Below are 14,230 nucleotides of genomic sequence, written 5' to 3' on the forward strand. Positions count from 1 at the left end.
AGTAGCAACAGCCTCATTTTCCTTTAGTCAGGGCTCAGCCTGAGTTCCTGCCAGTTTTGGCTCCACCTGCAGAGACACCCAGGACTAACTGAGCTAACCCTGGATCCTGTTAAAAAGGAGATAAAATACACAAGCTGCCTGTGACCAGGAATATTATCCTAAGATACTCTAAGTGCTCAGGGTTAGCCAAACACAGAGGCAGCCAGCAGTGGCATTGCTGGAGTTATAGGGAGCCAGGAACTTAAATAGCCAAAGCAGAGAGGCAGGAGTGGAATTGCAGAGTTAACCAAGACAGCAGGATGGTAAGGTAGAGCGTGTTGCAGCCACAAGGCTCCTGTTTTTTCACATTTACCCCCTTCCCACCAAAAGTATTATTTTAACTGGTTACCTGAATCACCTTTGCCCCTACTTTGAAATCTCAAGGCTCGTGAACGGAAGCAAGAGAAAATCATTGGCTTTGAAGTCTGCTTTTCAACCTACATTGCAGGCACAAAGCAAAAACTTCCAGCTTTGTTCCTCCCGGGGCTCATATGCAAAAATACCCAAAAAAACAAAACTTAAAAGGAAACAACAGGGTCTACTGACTTATGCATAATAAGAAAATAAATGGCATTTGTTCTCCTGTCACATCAGCAACAGGCACATGATGAATATTTAAATAGCCCAACACCTTTGTTCTCAGAAGGCCCAGACATACTTCATTCTTTATGAGAATCCGGCATCCTCTATGCACTCTGCTTATTATCCCCTGAATCAATTCTTCTACAAACAGTCCAATGCAGTTAGAGATTATTCCTACACCTTTGACTTTCAGTACGTACAGTTGGGATGACAAGTTAAGAGGTTTCTCTAGGCAGTTCTCTTTCCCTTCCTCTTGCTCCCTTCCTGTATAGAATTATTCACTTCCTCTATAGGAAATTCATTACAGTAGTCACTTTTCTGAGTTCAGCTGAGAGTATTATCTGCCTGCTGCAACTGGGTTATGAAGGACCCACAGAGTTTCCTTTGACACAAAGGACTTAGCCTCCTATATTATCATCCTTTAAATCAGAAAAATAAAAATTGGCTTGCTAGACACATCTTACTCTTTCATCCTCACTTCAAGAAGCAAAGTGCAAGAAAATGGGTCTGCAAGCCCTTCTGGAGAACAAAAGAGGACTAGCTGTAAGAGACATTTTCCAATGCCCCAGGTCAATTACAATCAAAATCATTTTAAAAATGGATATGAAACCTGTTGGCTTTTGTTCTTTTGATGTCAGGACAGCCAAGCATGCACACCCTTTGTTAGTTCTCCTGTCTATCGCCTCTAATGAAAGCTAAATTTTAATGACATTAGTAGAAAATGCATCTCCCAGTGCTAATTAAAAAAGGAGCTGATGATTTTATTCAGTTACTGAGCATGAAATTAATAATATAATCATGAAGAATATACATGATACTCCCTCACTAGTAACTTTTATTTCTATGTATGTGCTTGGCTATATCAGTGTGAGATCCAAGAGAATATTTTTCTTTTTTCAAGCTATCCAAATATACCATTTTAATCAACCGTGTTCCACAATAAAAGCAAATACTAATAATATTTTGCACCTCCATAGCCTAATCCATCAAGAGATTTTAATACACTTTAAAAACATTAAAGGAACCTTGCAACACACTTGTGAAGTAGGTACCTTTATATCCATTTTACATATGGTTAAGCTGGGGCAAAGAGAGATTTACCAAAAGTCTCAAAGCACGGCAGTGGAAGAACTGGGCCTAGAACCCAGCAGCCCTGACTCCAAGTCCCTCACTCTAAACCACCAGAGATATCACAACCCCAGCTCATTCATAGCGGACAGTTAACTTCCTGTTCTGGGAGTGTGACATTAACCCTTTCTACTGTGGTCCTGACAGTACTAAACGCCAGCAGTTTAAGAAGTCCCAAAATCCTTTATAAGGGGAGATCAGCCGAAAAGAAAGTGGGTAGGGAGAGCCCCAAGTTCAGCCAGCTGAATTCCAAGCTTGAAAAATCCTAAAATATAACCAAAAATCATTTGACCGTTTTCAAGATATAAGGGGAAGCATCTCTCAGATTATGTAAATTCATGAATGAACCTCTCTCTCTCATTCTTATTTAATAAGTGCAGGGAGGGGCAAACAAAACAGGAAGCACACACAGTTGAGTGTCCATAAATTTCCAGCCAAATCTCACAGGGCTCCTGCACCACAGTAGTGAAACACATTTTTGTATATGAACAGTTCAAAGGCTTCATTTGTCAAAAGCTTCATTTCCAAGGCCTCCTCCTATGATGAAGTGGTGAGAAGCACTCCAGGAAATGCTGAGCAAGAGGAATTTGTAGGCAAATTAGCTAACTATCACTGGCATGTTCACTTACATAACCAGCAATTAATGTTACATTTAATGATAACGCCACTCAGAGTTGGGATTACAGCTTTCTGCAGCTTCTGCCACTGGGGCACTTTAAATCACCAGCTTGTGATACGTTTTAAAATGTTAGTAGCTTTTGGCAACTGGGTAACTGAATAATGTGACCCTGAAAATCTCCGTGTGTTAGAATGTGGAAGTTCTATACAAAACAGAAAGTGGCTCACACCACTTCACAGGAGTCCAGAGAGAAACTTCCTCTCCCATTAAAAGAAAATATTCTTCTAAGACAGGGGTTTACAGCATCTGCCGCAGTGTACCGACCATGAAATAAGCATGCAAAGACAACTGGAATGAGAAGAAAACCTCATCGGTGCACAGTGGTACTTACAGTAAAGGCAGCCAGCATCCCCTCCAAGCTGGGACCATCCTGGGCAGCACTTGTACACAGTCTGGTATTCCATGCTGTACACCTGCCTGTAGTCTGTGTAATATGCTGTTCTAAAACACAAAACACAACCACCATTAACCCCTGGAGGAGGAGGATTTAGTATTAAAATGGAGTGCACAGAAGATTCAATTCTGACTGTAGCACCTAAATAAAAAGAATTCAATTTCAAATACTTTGCATAGTTTCCCACATATTCTAATAACAATCATGGATCGTAACATAATGCTTTTCAATCCATTTTAAAGAGGTAGGAGACAGCCCGGGGGAGCGGACTCCAGAACAAGCCTAGCACTTTTCTTCTTGTCCGAGTTGTGTATTTCATTAATTCCTTTGCAGTTTTGTGAAATCGCTTCCCCCCTAATTTAAACTGCTGTTTGTCAAAGGAAAGTCAATTTATAAAAACAACAGGTATTTAAATCTAGCACCGGTGAGCGAGTCACACCAAGGGGCTGGTGAGAGCTCAAAAACTATTTGGCTTATGATGAAGGAATTTAAATATATATACATATATATGCTAGCATCCTACCGGAAAACATCAAGCTATTCCATGCGCAGACGGCTCCTGATGCAGTTGTGGATTAACCAACAAGCTACTCACAGGCAGAGCTGTGGGGAAGTTTCCAGTCTCCTCAATTCTCTTGCTCCCCCCTTAGCAACCATGACGAACACTCAACCCTACATCACTGCACATAGGACTGGAAGGGACCTTCTGGCTCATCAAGTCTAGTCTCCTGCTACCGCAGTCAATACAGTTCTAGAATCCCATTCTTAAATGCATCAAGCTCTTCTCGGGGCTCCTGCCACTCCTTTACCCCTTCCAGAACTGTTCTATTTATATAAAATAAAACTAGCTTCATGACTGACAGCTATGGCCACTAAAGGGGTGCCAGGACATGGGGTGCCACATGCAACACTGCTTTTCACATGAACCCAGTACTGGGCTCTGTGTAAAGAACCCACTGTCCAGGCCAATTTCTTCAAAGGGTCCCAGAGGACTGAAAACCTTCACAGCAATCCTGTGCCAAGTTTCTAGTGAACCTGCTCCTCTCCCAGGGAGGGGTTATTAGTCTTACATTCAAATTAGACAGTGTGGTGCATTTCAGGGTCTGGCTGAATTGGAATCATAGAATCATAGGACTGGAAGGGACCTTGAGAGGCCATTTAGTCCAGTCCCTTGCACTTATGGCAGGACTAAGTATTATCTAGACCATCCCTGACAGGTGTTTGTCTAATCTGCTCTTAAAAATCTCCAATGATGGAGATTCCACAATCTCCCTCAGCAATTTGCTCCCAATTAACAGCCACCCCAATATCCCACCCGACCAAATCCTGAAAAACCCCCACCAGCTGCCATAACAAATCTATTGCACATGGTAAATAACAATGATATCTAACTCATAGAAATCAAAGCCCTTCACACAGGAGGTCAATATCATTATCCCCATTTCTCAGATGGGAAAACTGAGACACAAAGAGGGAGTAACTTGCCCAAGGTCACCCAGCAGGCTAGTAGCACAGTCAGTAATAGAACCCAGGTCTGCTGAGTCCCAGTCCTGTGCTCTATCCACTAAGCCACACCACATCTCTTGCAGCAGCTGAAGCTCCAGAACTTCTCAGGGCCCAGCAGGATCATTATGCTTATTTTTGGTAATGCCCACAGCCCTGAGCAGGAATGGGGCTCTGTTACCACAGACATTGTACTAAGGCAGAAGCTGAAGATCTTTTAATGACTCCTGCTCATGACTTCCAGGTGAGATGTCAGTCTGACGAACAGATGTTGAGTTAAAACATAAATAAATGTGACACTTTTCCCCCTGAAAATTTAGTGCTCTGTGTATCTGAAAATCAAAAGCAGAGATAAAACGTTTGAAGCTGATTTTAGAAATCCTACTTTGGCAGAAAATGAAACTGCTCACCCAAAGCACAATGGACAAACAGCAACAACAAATATTTGGCACAGCTGAAAGTGTTGTACGCATCCACTGAAAATATTTACCCTAACTAATCCTGGTTGTTTGACTTTGTCTACATGACTCTACAAAGAAACTAAATAGTGATGCACTAACCAAATTAATTCCCATGAAGGAAATCTTCAACTACACTTCATTGCCAATGAGTATATGAGGTCACAGCTGATAAAAATAAAAACAGTTACCCATTTTTGTACAAGCTTTTAGCAAATTGTGAAGGAAGTAACCTGGGTTCACACACAACTAAGAATGGAATTCACTAAAGACAGCTAGCAATCAGGCTGAAATCTATCGGGATCTCTTGATGTCAAGAGCTTCTCACCACCCAATGCCTTGTGTTCAAAACAAATATTGCTTTTAATGTAATGTAATGTGCATTACAATGTGCAAAGTTAATGCCAGGGATGCGATATGTAACTAAACCCAAAAGCATTCAGTGTAGAAATGAATAATATTACTCACCAATGAGTGGGGAACGCAAACATTTCTATGCATTGTTGTGACAGGAAAAGATTTTTTCCCCATGCAGATTCACTGAGACATTGCTGGACTGTACTACAACAGTCAGTGTGGGGGTTTTTTTTAGGCTGCATAGACTCATACATGGAGGGCAAGCTGCTCCAAGGAAAATCAAAGGACAGTAGGAAAAACTTTATAGACTGTATTCTGCCCTTGGACATTCATTTGCAGCTCCTACGTAGGTCAAAGGGGAGTAGAGGAAGCAGTGCTTAACCCTAAAACTCTCTAAGATATTATAACAGACTACCTACGGAAGCAGTGGAACTAAGATAGCAGAGGCTAAGAACTACGGGAGAGGAGTTGAGGATATTGAAAAGTCCTGCCATATGCAAAACTTTACAAAGAAAAATGGGATCCAATATAACATTCTACAACTGATCACAGAAAACTAGACTGGAGAAAACACAGCTCTTGGAACCACTCTCCACACCTGCTGGGATGACTCAATAACTTAGGTGTTTTTGCATCCCTAATTTGAATGATTCTCTGATCTTTTTGTTCAACTGAGCACTGGCACAACTTCCTTCAGGAGTTCCCCCCCCCCCAGAAGTTGGTAGGATGGAGAGCTACTCTTGCTACCTAACAGAGCATCCAGAGATGTTGCACAAAAAGAAATGGCAAAATATAGATAATGGGACCCAAAACAATCAACATTCCCCAAGATGGCATAAAATACCAGCTCAGCAGCAAACCGTTAATCTGTCGAGATAACAGTTATGAAAAGCATTCATTCTGATGGCAAAGCAAAGCCACCAGCTAGTGCAGCAACCCAGTGTCAAATTCTCTTTTTTCTTGCCCTCCGTTAGAATCAATAAAACCTAATAATGCGGGAGACTCTGCACGGAGCCTGGGTTCCATTCTGCCCTCAACAGATTTCTAAATGTCTAGTTGAGCTGTGTGAGTGAACAACCTTGGCCCATCTCCAACTAACTTTATGTCAGGCCCAAGATTAACACATTTACTGAATCTTGAACTCAAGGTTCAGTTCAAGTAGATTTAAAATGTGATGCAAATATTTTCCACAGTCCCAATTGCCAGTGCCTCTATGGATGTCACCAAGGATAAAGAAAGTGGAAGGCGGAATAAGGAGGTGTGGAAAGAACTGTTAAAGGAGATTGTTTATCTTAGCTTTTGTTTTCTCTTTCAGAGTTTCTGGCCCAGAGTTATTCAGAACAGCCAGAGCTAATGGAACTCTAGCTTAGAAAAATACTATAGTGTCCTGCTGATGAAAGATCCATTTACATACCCTTGAGTACACGGCATACATGCATCAGCGTGTGATTCCTGAAGGCTATGTCAAACTAAACTCTTTGTTGTTAAAACAGACACAAATAGTACCAAAAATATAACATTTCCAGGAGCAGCTAGCTACACAACCCCTTGGATGTTTAGTTTATCCAATGCAAAACAATTTTTCACACTCTAAACCAGCAACCACCATGTCTTGAGGTCCCACATATTAACACACCAGCAGGACCACAGAAGTGATAGTTGGACAAGACCTATTAGATAATCTAGTCCACCACTACTAATGCCCCAGTCAATGAAGGACTGTTCCCTACAGTCAATTTTCTAGCATAAAGTGTTATTTATTTTTATAAAATGTGGCAACCCCAATAATCTGGGCCCATATACAAATTTTATAAAAACAACCACTATCACTTCAAGCAATGTCCAAAAAGAAAACCCCCCCAAAAACAACCAACCAGCCCTCTCAAACCCAACTGACTCTTGGACAATCCGTGTCCAGACACCCCAAGGGAAGAACAGAAGGTTTAAACCCTCAAAAATAAGCAATTAAACCAACTGATTGCACACAGTGTTATTTTACTGTAAGAGTATATGGAGTAAGATCTTTTATGGAAGCTTGTAATGCACTGAACAGTCACTCTGAGATAGGCATCCAGGTTATGGTTATGAACGTGTTAGTTACAATTACAATTTTCTATACATATAGTGGTGCCTCTTCTGCTCTCCATTGCCCCAACCAGTATTCACCCGCCCTCCAGAAAAAGCCTGAAAAAAACGGAACAATGCATTTGTCAGTGGACTCTGACTCACACAAAATTCATCCATTTTAGCAGGCCTGCTATGGGTTTAGGCTCCAAATGATATCACTTCACCAGTATCTGCAGTGCCACAAGAACATACACAGGGACATCAGGGGCTATCGATAATTACCACTAACGTTTACTGAATTATTGTCCATGCAGCCCTGCAGACAGCTGCTCCTCATTAAACAGGTGAAACTACACTAGGGAGAGGAATAGCAGATGCTGTATTTTCCTAGTCACGTCCATTAACTCAGATAAGTTGCAGCCAAGGTCAGACCAGCCTTCTGTGTGTCAGATCCTGAGTCTGTTAATATGTTTCCTGAACCCAGTGTTGTTGGAGCACAGTCCAACTGGAGCAGCTCCAGTGGGTGAAACGGAGGCTGCATAACATTCACATGGATGCCGTCACCGTGCACTCCAGTGACTTCAGCTGCACGGCACAAGAGAGTTTGGCATCAGATCGTCATTCTAGTGGGATGTATTGCTGCTGTAATGGAAACTTCCAGCAGGAAGATCAGAAGGAAGAGAACAGCAGAGACAGCCTGATGAAAGGATTTTTAAAGTTCCTTTTATATCACTTATTTTTCATATTCGATAGGTAAATTCTGCTCCCAGTTACATGGGAGCAGCCCCATGGTTTTTGGCAGAAACTAAATCCCAGCATTGGAACATACAAGCTGTCATCCACCCTGGAATTATGAAACACCATTTGCCCCAACCCACTATTTGGCCACCTCTGAGGGCTCTGATTTCCACCCTCAGACAAGGTGATGTCTCTTTCCAAGACTGCTCTCAGTGTTGGGTCTGTGCGACTCTGTAAATTAGCTAGCCAAACTATGAAAAGAAAAGGAGGACTTGTGGCACCTTAGAGACTAACAAATTTATTTGAGCATAAGCTTTCGTGAGCTATAGCTCACTTCATTGGATGCATTCAGTGAAGTGAGCTGTAGCTCACAAAAGCTTATGCTCAAATAAATTTCCACTGAATGCATCCGATGAAGTGAGCTCTAGCTCACGAAAGCTTATGCTCAAATAAATTTGTTAGTCTCTAAGGTGCCACAAGTACTCCTTTTCTTTTTGAGAATACAGACTAACACGGTTGCTATTCTGAAACCAAACTATGAAGTTATCTTGGTGGGCCTCTGCTCAGTTCCTAGCAGACAGGGGTCCACTCCAAAAACCCACCAGCCACCCAAATCTTGTTTGGAGTCTTAATCCAGAAGCTAAGGACTGAACGGGCTTGGATAATACACTCTTCTCTTTCTCTTAGGAACGGTCAGGCCACTTCAGGGCTGATGTACCTCGGCAGACAGAATGGGGAATCAGGCTACAGCTACCTGCACTGTGTCTGTTGTGGACAAACAGAGAGACCTTTGGTCTACGGGGCTGCCAAGTCAGCACATTTCACCAGCACCACAATTCACTAAAAAGTGCATAAACCAAACCAAGACCAAACTGAAACAAATACACAGAATCTTTTTTTTTTTTTTACCAAAAAAGGCAATAATAATACATAGTTAGCTTAAACCTCTACCTTCATCCTGTGTACAAGGCAACTTCTGTTCACAAGTAGACAGATGTTCTCAATGGAAAATTATGTTGTTTTAGTTCCTTGATTTACAGTGTCAAAAAACATGCATTAGCAACCTGAAACAGACATTTGCGACTGGAGAACTGCCAGCCTTTGAAGTAGCAGCAGACAAGGCACCTATCATTTCAAAGTACTTCCTCAAACACAGTCAGAGAGACAGACTCTATGACTGAAAATCAGAGGGTTTGTTTGTTGCTTTATTACCATTACATAGATATTATCACCAAGATAATTACTGACAGTTATAGGTTAAGAGCAATTCCTTAAACCCAACACTTAAAAACTGTCTCTAGTCCAAGGTACCTCCTTGGAATTAGTTTCCTGATGCATCTTTAAAAAAAAAGACTTATAACTGTTCAAGGGGATGGGGAAATAGAAAAGGGGGCAGAAAGCAATATAATGCTTGGCCCTACCTACTTTAGCCAGGACAGCAACCAGAGAAGGAAAGATCCAGAATTCAGCATTTGCAGTGTCCTTCCTTCACAACCCACTTCTCCAGCTTTCAACAGCCTCTATGCTCCCAAATTAGGCTCACCTGCTACTTATCTGATATCCTAAGAAGCGAAACACCTGCAGTCACTTTCAGTTCAGACCACTGCACTTCAACTACTAAAGGCCAACTTCATCCCTGACACAGGCAAGTGTAATCCACCTGACTTGTGTGTAGTTGTACCTGCTTACATCAAGGCTAAATTTGGTCCTGCTTATCTATATTACACCCATTTTTAAGGAAGCCCTATTCTGCATCAAAGTCATCTGCTTCATGATAGCAGTTATCATAGTAAATCTCCCCAACAGTCGCCATCACCTCTCAGAGCAGACATTACAGCTCTTCTGGCAGCGCCAGCCCACTGCTCCTCACTGATTTCATCCACAGACTACAACGCTGCCTCACTCAGTGGTGCTCGAAGGTTACAGAGATGATCACTGATGCGTATCTGCTGTTAACAAACTCCACATCACAGAACCAACAGCAGCTGTAGACCACAGCTGAGCTGCTGACAGCATCCTGCGCTAATTTAATCTTTTCCCAGAAAATCTGACATTCATATTGCCCAGTGCTGGCTGGAAGACAGCCCATGGATGGCAGCATGTTATTCCCTGATTCACAGATTCTAAAGCCAGAATGGACCATTATGATCATCTAGTCTGATGTTCTGCATCACGTGGCCCATAGATTTTACCTAGTGAGTCTTTAATCAAGCCTCAAAGAACTCCAGTGCTAACTGCAGCATAGGCAATTTCAGCCTGTAGACCTTTATCTGTTCAGATTTTTAGCTCCGTACAGCCAGAGAAGCCAATGAACCCGCATTAAACATTTCAGTGACTAAGGACCAGAATCCTACTTCCACATAAGTCAATGAGAAGTTTTTGCCACTGATTTCTGAAAGACTAATATTAGGCCAGGAAGCAGTGCACAGTGAATGTGCATACATCCGCTACGCCCACAAACAAACCTAAACGTGAGTCAGCATATTCACTGGCAATTTGACTGTCTCGGAATCAGTCTTCAGCCCAGAACACTGTACAGTCGTATTTCAGAGGTAGCGTTAGTACCACACTGTACCTTTTTTAAACAACAACCTTTCTGGAGAACCAACAAACAAATAATAATTTGAAGTAAAATCCCAATCTAACATGGTCAAAACCCAGGCATGGAATCTGATATAAAATGCAAAAGGGATGTGTGTCAGTGTCTTAGTTTCAACACCTTTTCTATCCTGGAACAGAGCCAGTCCTCGAATCTCTGCCTGAAACTTTTTTCCATTAGAATCAGGGGAAGAGTTTTGTTACTGTTAAAAATCAGAGCATGTCCCTCAATTGAATTTTCATGGCTTGGGTTGATTCTCTGTACTTTCGTATAGTAACTGCTCCAGGCAATCTTATTATTCTTCTGATTATTGAGCAGTCTTTGCTCTGATGAGATTAAAAGAAAATGGGAATATATTAATATTCTTAAACCCTGCAAAAGATGGGATTTCCAGCTCAAACTGATTCCTAGTACTGTCAGTTTAAAATGTGGCCACGGACCCCGAATGACTCTCCCACAACGTATCTGCTCCCAGTCCAGCACCAGACTGGACTACTGCATTGCAGATACAACCAAAGCTGTGCAGGTGATTGATTTTTTGTTCAGTGCCAAACCTGGAAAAAAACGTTCATTTTAGGTCAAGGAAAGGTTTCATTGGACCTGAAACAAAACAGTCTGGCAGGCCCAAATCTGCATTTTTCAGCAAAAATAGTTTCAGCTGAAAAATTTCACCCAGCCCTAGATACAACTACAGTAAGGATCAGGTGGAAAACTCAGCTAGTGAAGAATGTAGATTCCTACGTGATTTGTGGTGCTTCCCACATGGAACACATTACAACTGTGCTCCACAGAAAACTCTGATCTGCAGTTCTATGTGTGGGTTTTAATCTATAAAGCCCTTTAATGATTTGGGTTATGTGTTTCTTAGAGACCGGACTCTCTCCTGTTAAACCATGGCAGTTGAGATTAGCTGGGACACTCAGTCTCACAGTTCCTAGATTGGTTAGGATCTGGGGGCAGGACATTCAGTGTGAAGAGTCCTTGACTCTGGAACTCGCTTCCCCACATCGGTCTGGGGAATTTGTTGACCTCTCTATTTATGTCGACTTTTAGTGGGGGGGGGGTGAATGGGAAGGTAGGGCAGAGCTTGTGTTTGTAGGGGGGTGAGAAGCATTTAATGTTTTGTTAGTGTTGTTTCATCAGATTTATTTTGTGATGTGCTCTTCATTGATTTTCCATGGGCCTAAAGTCTTGGGATAGGAATAGTACAAAAATCAAACAAGCCAATATCTGCTTATTTTAATTACAAAAAGACAGATTTTGTTCCTGTACCTTGTAGCAAGATAGGAACAAATACAGATCAGGGTAGTGAGACAGACTCCATTTTGCCATCATCCACAAAACTGTTAGCTACATTCTGACACATTCCTGGTGAGGCGAGAAGCAGAAAGAACTCAGCTAGCTTGTAAGGCCGCAGGATGAGTCTGTGGTGGCAGCACCTGAGATAGGTGAAGGGAGGAATCACTTCTGCGACCCTGTTAACATTCTGAAGCTGAAATTGTTGAGAATGAAACATTACTCTGAAATGACATGGCTGGTTCCAGGAACATAACCCCATATTGTCAGGTGGTTACAGAAAATAAAATGTCCCTTCAGTCTTTAAGACTCCCAATTTCTCTTCAGAACTCACCATCATATGGACATCCAGTTCTTCACAATCATCTTTATATGCCAGTGTTTCTGGTTCAATGCCTTTGAAAGAGGCTGCTGCCTTGGTCAGTGCAGTTTAGAAGAGGGCAGGTTTGGGACTTCTATTTTAATGAGAACAACGTGGGACAGCTGTCGGGGGATGGGACGTCATCCCTTTCTCTTTGCCTAGCTTTTGAAAGATCCATTTGAATTACTGCTTCGCCCTTCCCCTGGAATATAGGTCATTTGGAGCTTTTTAGCAGATGAACATTTCGCTTTCATTCTGGAATTCTTTCATGTGTGGAAGAGACACTAAAGGAGACTTATAAAGTGCTGGCATGGCAGAGCATGGTACCAGGTGACAGGGAATGGGATATGAATAATAAACATTGAATTTTTACCCAGCATTAAACCTTTTTCTTAATAGCTGCTACATAAATAAATAAATAAGAAAAATGATGTTTACAATATTCTATAAAATAAGGTAGTCTGGATTTATTCTGCACTATATTCATGTTCTATTGCCCAAGTAACACTTTGTGATATATTAACACACGTCAGTTCCTACTAACAATCACAAGGAGTTCTTACTCTTCACTGTTTACTTGGTATCATTTAAAATACTTACGGGAGGAACTGGTAGACTAACGTGCGACCCCCTAGATCGACAGAGGTTGGGAAGGCTGTGGACACAGCGCAAACAACTCCAATGAGGAAAGCACCCCTCATTACATATGAAATGCCGGTAACGGGCTCTGGAAGAAGCAACCTCCAACCCCCCTCAGCTGGGGGGAGGATGGCCACAATTGACGTGTCAGGGTAGGAGGTAAGTAAAGAGGGGAGAATATGAGAGGGTCTCAGAAGATCCTATCCACACAAAATGGCCTTGCTATTATTAAACGTTATAATCGTGGGGTGGCAACCAGCATGGGGCTCCACTGAGATGGATGCCATACAAACGTAGTAAATTGCAGTCCCTGCCCAAAAGAGCTTACAGTCTAAAGGACAAGCCTTAGCAGGTGGGTGAGACAAACAAGTGGACTGGGGTGGAGGTTCAGGAAGACAGGGTCCTAAAAGCTAACAGAATGCAGGCAGTTCTTAACCAATCAGAGACTGTAACCACAACTCATCACCTGCCTAGCTGTTAATCAGGTTGCAATTTCCTACATGTATCAAGTAACAGGCAAGTTCTGAGAAAGGAATTGAAGGACCGAAAGGACCAATTTTGACTGGGAGCTTTTTCCACTTGTAAGGGGCAGTGTGGGAAAATGTGTTTCTTGGGGAAGCAGATTATCAAGGTTGACATCACTGGCAAAGCTAGGGCAGGGATCAACTTTGCAATACAAAACAAGCCTTACACACAGGACCAAGTTTTCAGACACTGGCACTTACGTTACACCTGTAAAAACTGTGCATACAAAAGGAGAGCTTTCATGGGAGCAACTCTGCCACCACTATTTGAAAATGTGGCTAGTACACTCCAACCCCATGAACACGAAAATGTGCAAAGCAGGTTGAATGTTAATTCGGGGCTACATTACACTGGCAAACAGAGAAGAACAATATGTGTTAATGAGAACAAGTGCTGCTCACTTAATTATCCATGAACCCCATGTAAGTTGCACCCTGGTAACTGAAAAGCTGCCTGGAAAATCTGCACCAGTGCCATTAGGTTCTTGTCTACATTACAAAATTTTACCAGATGAACCAGGATGTGAAGAATTGAGTTGCTGACACAGTGCTAACTGGTCAGAGCAGGCCAGGCAAATCACATCCAGTATCATCTTAACTAACTAATCTTGATTAAATCCTGTGGGGTTTTTTGACAGAGAATTTTTTTTGTCAGCAAAAATGTATTTCTGTTTTCCAACCAGTTTTATTATTAACACACAATAAACTTAATTCACAATAAGTGATCAGTTTGAGAAACCCTGCCCTTTAAACATTTATAGTGACTTTATCTGTACTTTCCTGCTATGAAGTCAACACAACTGAAGCTGTTGGGATAATACAGATGATGCACTTAATTAATGTAACTAACATGGTATGATCATGGC

At 41.9% G+C, this 14,230-nt stretch overlaps 1 protein-coding gene across 6 annotated transcripts in view; it reads right to left on the reverse strand.

The window, feature by feature from the left end:
- Positions 1 to 14,230, reverse strand: part of MEGF6 (multiple EGF like domains 6) — a 254,375-nt gene that overhangs the window by 220,981 nt on the left and 19,164 nt on the right. For all 6 annotated transcript variants that reach the window (XM_084651674.1, XM_084651673.1, XM_084651677.1 and 3 more), the window contains one exon: positions 2,760 to 2,869. In XM_084651674.1, the coding sequence (XP_084507800.1) occupies positions 2,760 to 2,869 (110 nt within the window). The remainder of the gene's footprint in view (positions 1 to 2,759; positions 2,870 to 14,230) is intronic.

Source organism: Lepidochelys olivacea, assembly GCF_965140295.1.
Source record: "Lepidochelys olivacea isolate rLepOli2 genome assembly, chromosome: 18".
In the NCBI taxonomy this organism is placed as follows: Eukaryota; Metazoa; Chordata; order Testudines; family Cheloniidae; genus Lepidochelys; species Lepidochelys olivacea.